Source organism: Coregonus lavaretus (genome assembly GCF_964263955.1).
Source record: "Coregonus lavaretus genome assembly, chromosome: 36".
Classification (NCBI taxonomy): domain Eukaryota; kingdom Metazoa; phylum Chordata; class Actinopteri; order Salmoniformes; family Salmonidae; genus Coregonus; species Coregonus lavaretus.
This window is the reverse complement of record NC_140023.1, coordinates 1,282,377-1,295,190: the sequence shown is the minus strand read 5'-3', so window position 1 is coordinate 1,295,190 and position 12,814 is coordinate 1,282,377. Positions and strand designations below refer to the sequence as shown.

The 12,814-nt window shown below is 45.2% G+C and overlaps 1 protein-coding gene across 1 annotated transcript in view; it reads right to left on the bottom strand.

Annotated features, from left to right (window-relative positions):
* Positions 1 to 239: 239 nt before the first annotated feature.
* Positions 240 to 12,814, bottom strand: part of LOC311110501 (calcium-activated potassium channel subunit alpha-1a-like) — a gene marked incomplete at its 5' end in the record, with an annotated part of 307,325 nt that continues 294,750 nt past the window's right edge. The window contains 5 exons of the mRNA XM_084153022.1: positions 240 to 399; positions 1,381 to 1,409; positions 4,224 to 4,448; positions 6,867 to 6,985; positions 8,612 to 8,806. Coding sequence (XP_084009148.1) covers positions 248 to 399; positions 1,381 to 1,409; positions 4,224 to 4,448; positions 6,867 to 6,985; positions 8,612 to 8,806 — 720 coding nt within the window. The 3' untranslated portion in view covers positions 240 to 247. The remainder of the gene's footprint in view (positions 400 to 1,380; positions 1,410 to 4,223; positions 4,449 to 6,866; positions 6,986 to 8,611; positions 8,807 to 12,814) is intronic.

Genomic DNA, 12,814 nt, shown 5'->3' with positions numbered 1-12,814 from the left:
ACAACTCTATGGAAGATTGATAAATAAAACATTGTCCATTGAAGAGCATGGAAGTAACATTACAGGTATACACATAGGAGGCCCCTTCCAGTTGTGGTGTTTATGTGAAACCCTTGATCTGTAGAATGAGTGGGGACCATTGAATCATCATCATCATCATCATCCCCGTTCGCCATCTCTCGTCATCTCCTTTCATAAGAGCGTCCAGACTTCTCACGAGTCATCAAGGGGGCCTGGTTTTCAGCATTCAGCATTCATCTTCAACTTCTCTGATTGGTGGTATCAGACTGCTAGTGGATTTGTATTGGTTGACTTGGTTGGCCATGTGAGTGCTCATGGGCTTGATCTGAATGTTCCGTGGGTAGGCATTTTCTGCTTCATCTGTAAACCATTTCCTTTCTGCGGAGGGATGGGGCAGAAACAAAGTGTTAGTGTTGAATAATCTACATGGTGTCATGTCATATATTCCTGTCTCAGTTTAAGTAGCAGTCTTATATAGCATGTATGACGTTCCAATCCAAAACGCCATGAGGGGTCATAGGTTTCAAGTCAGGTACTTCATTTCCTTCCAGGTAAAGTTATTTCAACTTTGGTGGGTGTGTGCATGTGGGTCTGTGTGAATGTGAGTGTGTGTGTGTGTGTGTCAGTCAACTTAGTGCTCAGGCTAGTGTGTTACAGCACAAGTGTTTGATGTTTTGAAACTATGCCAGAAGTGAAGCAAGATGTCTATCGCCTGAAACCACCACAGGGTTATGAAGAGGTTTTATGCCTACTCTACCGGAGGTATGATCTTTAGGTAATCAAATGTCTACAGTTTGTGTTTTGTATTACATAGTGTGTGATAAGCAACACCCTGTCTCTCTGTGGCTCCAGTTGATAGAGTTATACTGAATCTGGATTACAACATATTTCCAACACTTGGACAACATCTGCATCAGTCATCTGATCACATTCAATAGGAAAGAATATGTGCAAACACACAAACCTCACACAAAGCAATTTGTCTGAAGTTGAAATAAAGGAAACTAAAAAACATGATAAATAATAAGTACATTTTACAAAATAGAGGCTCTGTTAGGAGAAAACAAAGAAAAAGCATCAGGTGAATGAAGGTGTGTAAAAACAGGTAAAACAGAAAGGCAGGAAGAGATGGTCCTGGGCATGACAGGGAGAGGGCAGAGGCAGCGGCAGCCATTTTTCTTTCAGTTTGTTCGAAAGCAAAACTGAGGCATGATGACTTATCCTTACAGGAAAATAACAAAAAGACTACAAAACCTCCCCTTGTCATAACTATCTCCACAGGGACAAAGTTATGATTAGAACCCCACGTAAAGGTTGCTATTGTAATAGTAGGACATGCAGAATTGTTAACTTGCATACCTTGGCTCATTCTATTCATCCTTGTTGCACTTCAGAAAGAGAAGTAGGTCATCTAAGTAAGTGAGGTATTACAGTCTATACAAGGCAAATAACACGTCTCAAACACAAACACTGACATGACTGGATCTCTTGCTGTACTCTATGTAAGCATTGACACCTATTTGACTATTTTCTAATAATTTTCTAATGTAATCAAGTGCTCATTGCCGAAATGTGAAATGTTATTTCAGTTGACTTCCTAAATTGACCCCAACCCTACTTGTCAGATGTTCCCTTAGCCCTGTTAATGTTTCTAGATACTGAACACCTACACTTCGCCTCCCTTTGACACCATATTTGCAAAAGCATTGAAGGAAAATGCTTGGGGACATTTAAAATGACACCAAGACATTGCAATTGATCTGTTGTCTATAATCTTAAGAATGAACGTTCATAAATGATCTATCACTGTTCAGGGAGTAGTTGGTAGCATGATGTCTTTTCTTATCATCATAATCAAATTCTCTGGGTAGTTTTACAATTATTACTTCCTTATCATTTAATATAACTTAAATTATAATATTCTCTAATATTATGCAAAACACATAAACAATTTAAACAGAACCAAAAATAAGCATTTGAGATGGAGAACTAGGACCATGGACATGCCATGTCACAGAACAGACACAATAACCAGACAGATCTCCACACTGGGATGGTTTCATTACGTTTATCATTCATGGACAATCTGGAACGTCAGCTTCTCTGGTCAAAACGGGATCATGTTGGGTAAAAGATTTAGTCTATGTACATCGTGTTACATTCAACCCATATCCATGGCATGCTGTTGGTACGAATACTAACAAATAAGCAGGCTATACCAATATGAGTCAAAGTAAACACATACAGTGCATCCAGAAAGTATTCAGACCCCTTGACTTTTTCCACATTGTGTTACGTTACAGCCTTATTCTAAAATGCTTAAAATAAAATAAAATCCTCATCAATGACAAAGCGAAAACAAGTTTTCAGAAATGTTTGCAAATGTATTACAAATAAACAACAGAAATACCTTATTTACATAAGTATTCAGCCCCTTTGCTATGAGACTCGAAATTGAGCTCAGGTGTATCCTGTTTCCATTGATCATCCTTGAGATGTTTCAACAACTTGATTGAAGTCCGCCTGTGGTAAATTCAATTGATTCGACACACCTGTCTATATAAGGTCCCACAGTTGACAGTGCATGTCAGAGCAAAAACCAAGCCATGAGGTCGAAGGAATTGTCCGTAGAGCTCCGACACAAGATTGTGTCGAAGTACAGATCTAGGGAAGGGTACCAAAACATTTCTGCAGCATTGAAGGTCCCCAAGAACACAGTGGCCTCCATCATTCTTAAATGGACGAAGTTTGGAACAACCAAGACTCTTCCTAGAATGGCCAGAAGGAAGCCACTCCTCAGTAAAAGGCACATGACAGCTTGCTTGGAGTTTGCCAAAGTGCATCTAAAGGACTCTCAGATCATTAAAAACAAGATTCTCTGGTCTGATGAAACCAAGATTGAACTCTTTGGCCTGAATGCCAAGTATCACGTCTGGAGGAAACCTGGCACCATTCCTACGGTGAAGCATGGTGGTGGCAGCATCATACTGTGGTGATGTTTTTCAGCGGCAGGGACTGGGAGACTAGTCAGGATCGAGGGAAAGATGAACAGAGCAAAGTACAAAGAGATCCTTGATGAAAACCTGCTCCAGAGCGATCAGGACCTCAGACTGGGGCGAAGGTTCACCTTCCAACAGGACAACGACCCTAAGCACACAGCCAAGACAACGCAGGAGTGACTTCGGGACAAGTCTCTGAATGTCCTTGAGTGGCCCAGCCAGAGCCCGGACTTGAACCCGATCTAAAATCTCTGGAGAGACCTGAAAATAGCTGTGCAGCGACGCTCCCCATCCAACCTGACAGAGCTTGAGAGGATATGCAGAGAAGAATGGAAGAAACTCCCCAAATACAGGTGTGCCAAGCTTTTAGCGTCATACCCAAGAAGACTCAAGGCTGTAATCACTGCCAAAGGTGCTTCAACAAAGTACTGAGTAAAGGGTCTGAATACTTATGTAAATGTGATATTTCAGTTTAGTATTTTTTTATAAATTAGCAAACATTTCTAAAAAACTGTTTAGCGTTGTCATTATGGGGTTGAGGAAAATAAACGTTTTAATCCATTTTAGAATAAGGCTGTAACGTAACAAAATGTGGAAAAAGTCAAGGGGTCTGAATACATTCCGAATGCACTGTGTCTTATCGAGACAAACAGATCTAGCAAAAATGCCTGCCATGCCCGTCACCGGCCTGGTACAAAGACAACATATGATAGGTCTTTCTATGTCAATGTTCCTTATCTTCTTTCGGTGGTATTTTGCGTTCTTAAATTAATGCTTAAATACAGGTTCAATGAGGTCAGAGGAAATTGTTAAGCGAGTGTTTCGGTAAAAACAATGCACATCAAAGTTTCCCCTTAGTTCCATTAACTAGATCACGGTACAGTACCTATGGAGGCAGGCTGAGATGTCAGAGCAAGGACCACATGCTGATGGTTATGGAGCAAACATTGCACAAACATGACGTTGACATTGAGCACAAAATCTCAGAAACAAAACCCAAACCCCAACAAACACACAGACAGGGATAACTGACCCAAACAGTGTCTCACACACACACACACACACACACACACACACACACACACACTCTTACATAGACACAACACCCAAAAACAAACATAGATTGGGAACACATACTACACATTCACAACACACACACAGACACAGACACACAAACACACAACAAACATCTCCTCCACCTACTTCTGTTTGTGGCTGGCCTCCCGGGGCTTGCTGCTGCGGTTCTGCCGGTTGGCTGTGGGGATGGAGTGGACAGACGAGCTCTTTTTGCTGGAGGAATGGGAGGAGTGGGAGCTGTGGGAGAGGCTGGTCCGAGACTGGCCCGCATTGTGGTCAAACTGCATCAGGCAGAAGATCAGGTCTGTGGGGACCAGCTCAAACTCATACGGAGGGTTGGTGATCACATACCTGTAGACAGGACGGGACAGGACAGGAGTTGGTAGAAAACAGAACAATACTGATTAGTCAGTGTCTATATAAGGCCAGAGGGGGTGTGGCCAATATACCACGGCTAAGGATGTTCTTAAGCGCGACGCAACGCGGAGTGCCTGGATACAGTCCTTAGCCGTGGTATATTGGCAATATAACAAAAACCCCTAAGACGCCTTATTGCTCTTATAAACTGGTTACCAACGTAATTAGAGCAGTAAAAATAATTGTGTTGTCATACCCGTGGTATACGGTCTGATATACCACAGCTTTTAGCCAATCAGCATTCAGGGCTCGAACCACCCAGTTTATAAAAACAAATACATCAACAGGGTTGAAATCGAATCAGTTAGAAGACTTCAAAACCAGACTTATTTAAAATAAAAATGTTTCTCTGTGTTAGAGGCCTGAAGTCGAAACGCATCTAGTTTGTAGAGTTATCTAATAACATAAGTGTCTTCAATAAACAGTATAAATAATATAATATTAATAACTGCTAATAATATTATGGAAAACAGCTAATGTTGTGACACAGTGACAGTGAGAGGGATGGATGGAACACGTTAAAGACACAGTGACAGTGAGAGGGATGGATGGAACACGTTAAAGACACACAGTGACAGTGAGAGGGAAGGATGGAACACGTTAAAGACACACAGTGACAGTGAGAGGGATGGATGGAACACGTTAAAGACACACAGTGACAGTGAGAGGGAAGGATGGAACACGTTAAAGACACACAGTGACAGTGAGAGGGATGGATGGAACACGTTAAAGACACACAGTGACAGTGAGAGGGATGGATGGAACACGTTAAAGACACACAGTGACAGTGAGAGGGATGGATGGAACACGTTAAAGACACACAGTGACAGTGAGAGGGATGGATGGAACACGTTAAAGACACACAGTGACAGTGAGAGGGATGGATGGAACACGTTAAAGACACACAGTGACAGTGAGAGGGAAGGATGGAACACGTTAAAGACACACAGTGACAGTGAGAGGGATGGATGGAACACGTTAAAGACACACAGTGACAGTGAGAGGGATGGATGGAACACGTTAAAGACACACAGTGACAGTGAGAGGGAAGGATGGAACACGTTAAAGACACACAGTGACAGTGAGAGGGATGGATGGAACACGTTAAAGACACACAGTGACAGTGAGAGGGAAGGATGGAACACGTTAAAGACACACAGTGACAGTGAGAGGGATGGATGGAACACGTTAAAGACACACAGTGACAGTGAGAGGGATGGATGGAACACGTTAAAGACACACAGTGACAGTGAGAGGGAAGGATGGAACACGTTAAAGACACACAGTGACAGTGAGAGGGATGGATGGAACACGTTAAAGACACACAGTGACAGTGAGAGGGATGGATGGAACACGTTAAAGACACACAGTGACAGTGAGAGGGATGGATGGAACACGTTAAAGACACACAGTGACAGTGAGAGGGATGGATGGAACACGTTAAAGACACACAGTGACAGTGAGAGGTATGGATGGAACACGTTAAAGACACAGTGACAGTGAGAGGGATGGATGGAACACGTTAAAGACACACAGTGACAGTGAGAGGGATGGATGGAACACGTTAAAGACACACAGTGACAGTGAGAGGGATGGATGGAACACGTTAAAGACACACAGTGACAGTGAGAGGGATGGATGGAACACGTTAAAGACACACAGTGACAGTGAGAGGGAAGGATGGAACACGTTAAAGACACACAGTGACAGTGAGAGGGATGGATGGAACACGTTAAAGACACACAGTGACAGTGAGAGGGAAGGATGGAACACGTTAAAGACACACAGTGACAGTGAGAGGGATGGATGGAACACGTTAAAGACACACAGTGACAGTGAGAGGGATGGATGGAACACGTTAAAGACACACAGTGACAGTGAGAGGGATGGATGGAACACGTTAAAGACACACAGTGACAGTGAGAGGGATGGATGGAACACGTTAAAGACACACAGTGACAGTGAGAGGGATGGATGGAACACGTTAAAGACACACAGTGACAGTGAGAGGGATGGATGGAACACGTTAAAGACACACAGTGACAGTGAGAGGGAAGGATGGAACACGTTAAAGACACACAGTGACAGTGAGAGGGATGGATGGAACACGTTAAAGACACACAGTGACAGTGAGAGGGAAGGATGGAACACGTTAAAGACACACAGTGACAGTGAGAGGGATGGATGGAACACGTTAAAGACACACAGTGACAGTGAGAGGGATGGATGGAACACGTTAAAGACACACAGTGACAGTGAGAGGGATGGATGGAACACGTTAAAGACACACAGTGACAGTGAGAGGGATGGATGGAACACGTTAAAGACACACAGTGACAGTGACGGTCTCACCGTTTGGTACACTGGCTAGGCGTAGCAAGGTGAGCGTCTCTCAATCTGTAGATTCCGAAGCACAACATGTTGTATGTCTTCAATGCTTTACAGAACAAATCCCCATAGCAACCGCCATCCTGGAAAACAACAAATGATAACTCAAAAACAACAACATCAGGGTGTGTTGGCTTATAAAGTGCAATAATTTGTCTAAATGACAAAATAATGCAAGTCTTTGAAAATGTCAAACTGCAGTGCCCTGGATACGTTCTGATGTGCGTTTTGGGGAGATTTCTTGTGCCTAACAAATATTTGCCAGAAATTGAATTTTTTACAGTGTAAAAATGTCCTTTAAATAATGTAGGAAATGACACAAAACAACATCCTTTCACTTTGTGACACGCCGTTACTTCAGAATCCGATGCACACAGTAACAATTAAAAAACTAAATTAAAGAGACATTCTTCATCCCAGAACACACACACAGTAATGATGGGACGATAAACAGAAAATTACAGACACCGACATTGCCTTCCGAAGCATTTTGTTTACGTCGGTAATTTTCGGTGATTTGGCTACACAACATTCCTGTAGAGAGATTGTTCTAAAACCATTATTTGGTCAACAGTAATATTATGCATTATGTTGATTCCTGCTATGAAAGTATCTGCCTGTCCCCGTTTCACTGTCGACTGCTGAATCTCACTCCTTCTCCCCACTGTGACACGGAGGAGGGAGAGATGCATTCTGAGAAGCACAAGCATATGACTGTTGCTCAAAATGCTATTTCAGGAAAAATACAGTTTTCAAAGCAACTACTGTTGTTCTAGTTACAGAGAGGACAGTCACAGCTTTCTGTGAGTATATCATGTATATCTCACTTCTTATTATTGAGTTCATGGCACCACTTTACAACCGGAGTAGGCTGTAGTATAATCTGGTTTTGTTGCATCGCGGACCAGAGCACATAATTTGCAGTGAATAGGCCTACAGCAAGTAGCCTAGGCCTAGCGCTGGAAAGTTTTTGTAGGACATTAGCCTACATTTACTGATAGATTAATCAATTAGTCTACATGGCTATCTAGCAACAATATCATATTTAGAGTTAGCAATCTAGATCTAAGTGTTTTGAGTTCCCACTTCCTCAGGTGGTAAATAATATAGCCTATAGGCCAATATGCACAAAGATGATGGCAAATTCTCTGACGAGCCAAAATGAAATCTGATGACTCTGGAGGTTGCACATCAAAATATCAATCATGCATTTCCTGGATATGTTAGATGAAATAGCTTACTTTTTTAATTATAGGCTACCATCTCAGTTGTCTTACTTGGAACTGGAGAAAAAAAAAACTATTCTAGAGCACTGCTGCTTGTAATGTAAAGTAATTGTCCATAGAATAAAATAAATGATTGTTGTATTTGTTGTTATCGAGCAAAACAGTTACATTTATTGCGATATTACTTTTTGTCCATATCGCTCAGCTCTAGCATCTCCCTCAAAATAATTTAGCGTTATTTACCTCTGATTTATCGTTATCGCAAAAAATTGGTCAATTAATCGTGATATGGATTTTTTTCCATATCACCCAGCTCTAACACACACACACTCCAGAACCCTCCTTCCTCCTCCTAAGCAGAGCACCCTTTGCGTGTTCTATTATTCTTCACTTTGTATTAAGTGCCGTGAGGAGCCGAGCAGGCGGGATGGGTGCTGCTGGGGAGTGCCAAAACCTGTCAGCTCCGTTTAAACATTCACTTACCCCCAAGTCGGCAAAGGGCCCATCGTACAGGGCCAGTTGGGCCACACGACACCTGTCTCGGTTGGCCAGTGTCTGTGGCGTGCTGTAGCCCCCTTGCAGGGCGTTCTCCTCTGCCAATAGAGCCTCTAGCTCTGGGGTGGCTCCCCCAGTCACCAGCGTCCGGATCAGGGTGAGGATATTATCATTGAAGTATGTCTGCAGAGATAAGAGGATGTGAGATCCGTAAGTAAGGAGACGCCATTAGAGCCACAACGGTAGAGGATATGTGGCGGATGGAGAAGGGGGGAGAGGGGCGAGATGGAGAAGGGGGGAGAGGGGAGAGATGGGGAGAGATGGAGAAGGGGGAGAGATGGAGAAGGGGGGGAGATGGAGAAGGGGGGCGAGGGGAGAGATGGGGAGAGGGGAGAGATGGAGAAGGGGGGAGAGGGGAGAGGGGAGATAAGGGGGGAGAGATGGGATGGGTGAAGAGGGGAGAGATGGGGAAGGGGGGAGAGAGGAGAGGTGGGGATGATCAGAATAGGGGGGAGGGATGGGGAATGAGGAGGAGAAAGGGATGGAGAGAGATGAGGAAAGATGGGAGAGAGATGGAGGAGAGGAGGGATGAGGAGAATGAAACCAGACAGAGAGGTGAGGAGAGTGAAACCAGACAGAGAGGTGAGGAGAGTGAAACCAGACAGAGAGGTGAGGAGAGTGAAACCAGACAGAGAGGTGAGGACAGTGAAACCAGACAGAGAGGTGAGGACAGTGAAACCAGACAGAGAGGTGAGGAGAGTGAAACCAGACAGAGAGGTGAGGAGAATGAAACCAGACAGAGAGGTGAGGAGAGTGAAACCAGACAGAGAGGTGAGGAGAGTGAAACCAGACAGAGAGGTGAGGAGAGTGAAACCAGACAGAGAGGTGAGGAGAGTGAAACCAGACAGAGAGGTGAGGAGAGTGAAACCAGACAGAGAGGTGAGGACAGTGAAACCAGACAGAGAGGTGAGGAGAGTGAAACCAGACAGAGAGGTGAGGAGAATGAAACCAGACAGAGAGGTGAGGAGAGTGAAACCAGACAGAGAGGTGAGGAGAGTGAAACCAGACAGAGAGGTGAGGAGAGTGAAACCAGACAGAGAGGTGAGGAGAGTGAAACCAGACAGAGAGGTGAGGAGAGTGAAACCAGACAGAGAGGTGAGGAGAGTGAAACCAGACAGAGAGGTGAGGAGAGTGAAACCAGACAGAGAGGTGAGGAGAGTGAAACCAGACAGAGAGGTGAGGAGAGTGAAACCAGACAGAGAGGTGAGGAGAGTGAAACCAGACAGAGAGGTGAGGAGAGTGAAACCAGACAGAGAGGTGAGGAGAGTGAAACCAGACAGAGAGGTGAGGAGAATGAAACCAGACAGAGAGGTGAGGAGAGTGAAACCAGACAGAGAGGTGAGGAGAGTGAAACCAGACAGAGAGGTGAGGAGAGTGAAACCAGACAGAGAGGTGAGGAGAGTGAAACCAGACAGAGAGGTGAGGAGAGTGAAACCAGACAGAGAGGTGAGGAGAGTGAAACCAGACAGAGAGGTGAGGAGAGTGAAACCAGACAGAGAGGTGAGGAGAGTGAAACCAGACAGAGAGGTGAGGAGAATGAAACCAGACAGAGAGGTGAGGAGAGTGAAACCAGACAGAGAGGTGAGGAGAATGAAACCAGACAGAGAGGTGAGGAGAATGAAACCAGACAGAGAGGTGAGGAGAGTGAAACCAGACAGAGAGGTGAGGAGAGTGAAACCAGACAGAGAGGTGAGGAGAATGAAACCAGACAGAGAGGTGAGGAGAGTGAAACCAGACAGAGAGGTGAGGAGGGTGAAACCAGACAGAGAGGTGAGGAGGGTGAAACCAGACAGAGAGGTGAGGAGAGTGAAACCAGACAGAGAGGTGAGGAGAATGAAACCAGACAGAGAGGTGAGGAGAGTGAAACCAGACAGAGAGGTGAGGAGAGTGAAACCAGACAGAGAGGTGAGGAGAGTGAAACCAGACAGAGAGGTGAGGAGAATGAAACCAGACAGAGAGGTGAGGAGAGTGAAACCAGACAGAGAGGTGAGGAGAGTGAAACCAGACAGAGAGGTGAGGAGAGTGAAACCAGACAGAGAGGTGAGGAGAGTGAAACCAGACAGAGAGGTGAGGAGAGTGAAACCAGACAGAGAGGTGAGGAGAGTGAAACCAGACAGAGAGGTGAGGAGAGTGAAACCAGACAGAGAGGTGAGGAGAGTGAAACCAGACAGAGAGGTGAGGAGAGTGAAACCAGACAGAGAGGTGAGGACAGTGAAACCAGACAGAGAGGTGAGGAGAGTGAAACCAGACAGAGAGGTGAGGAGAGTGAAACCAGACAGAGAGGTGAGGAGAGTGAAACCAGACAGAGAGGTGAGGAGAGTGAAACCAGACAGAGAGGTGAGGAGAGTGAAACCAGACAGAGAGGTGAGGAGAGTGAAACCAGACAGAGAGGTGAGGAGAGTGAAACCAGACAGAGAGGTGAGGAGAGTGAAACCAGACAGAGAGGTGAGGAGAGTGAAACCAGACGGAGAGGTGAGGAGAGTGAAACCAGACAGAGAGGTGAGGAGAGTGAAACCAGACAGAGAGGTGAGGAGAGTGAAACCAGACAGAGAGGTGAGGAGAGTGAAACCAGACAGAGAGGTGAGGAGAGTGAAACCAGACAGAGAGGTGAGGAGAGTGAAACCAGACAGAGAGGTGAGGAGAGTGAAACCAGACAGAGAGGTGAGGAGAATGAAACCAGACAGAGAGGTGAGGAGAGTGAAACCAGACAGAGAGGTGAGGAGAGTGAAACCAGACAGAGAGGTGAGGAGAGTGAAACCAGACAGAGAGGTGAGGAGAGTGAAACCAGACAGAGAGGTGAGGAGAGTGAAACCAGACAGAGAGGTGAGGAGAGTGAAACCAGACAGAGAGGTGAGGACAGTGAAACCAGACAGAGAGGTGAGGAGAGTGAAACCAGACAGAGAGGTGAGGACAGTGAAACCAGACAGAGAGGTGAGGAGAGTGAAACCAGACAGAGAGGTGAGGACAGTGAAACCAGACAGAGAGGTGAGGACAGTGAAACCAGACAGAGAGGTGAGGAGAGTGAAACCAGACAGAGAGGTGAGGAGAGTGAAACCAGACAGAGAGGTGAGGAGAGTGAAACCAGACAGAGATGTGAGGAGAGTGAAACCAGACAGAGAGGTGAGGAGAGTGAAACCAGACAGAGAGGTGAGGACAGTGAAACCAGACAGAGAGGTGAGGACAGTGAAACCAGACAGAGATGTGAGGAGAGTGAAACCAGACAGAGAGGTGAGGACAGTGAAACCAGACAGAGAGGTGAGGAGAGTGAAACCAGACAGAGAGGTGAGGAGAGTGAAACCAGACAGAGAGGTGAGGAGAGTGAAACCAGACAGAGAGGTGAGGAGAGTGAAACCAGACAGAGAGGTGAGGAGAGTGAAACCAGACAGAGAGGTGAGGACAGTGAAACCAGACAGAGAGGTGAGGAGACAGGGCAGACAAATTACTGAAGAAGGTTTTCTTATACTGGAACTACATCCATTCACCAGCCATGCTTACCAAGACAATGTTATTATCCTCGTAGATTAACACTAGTTTTGCAGGTTTCACAGGTTTCAATACCATGACTTATTTTAATAAAATTAATTGAAGCAAGCATGTTGTTAGGCCCGTGGCTCCCCAGGGAGAATAGGCCATTGACGACTCCTCTCCATCCCACTCTGTTCTGGGAAAGCATGTTGATAACGCACATTGTTCCAACATGTATAGAACTACAATAGCATAATAGAAGCTCTAATGTCCATGCTGGAACCTGATTGGAACACAGAGTTCCTATATTTCATTGTATTAGAGTATACCTTATATACCTGCTACTGTGTAGATACTGAGTATCTACAAAATACCACCATTCTGTTCCTTCTGAACCAGTGCTTTAACTTAGTTCTGAGTGTCATGGTCTCTTATCCTTATAGCCCATCACGTTCAGCTTTCCTCTCGGTACTGCCATTAACCACACACACACACACACACACACACACACACACACACACACACACACACACACACAGCCACTCCCTGCCTGGCCCTGAGTGGCAGCTCTTCTCTCCAGGCTCCTGTCAGCTCTGTGAAGAACCATGATGGATGGGCACTGTCCGTTAGCCGCCCTCACCTCTGACCACAGCCAGTGTGTGTGTG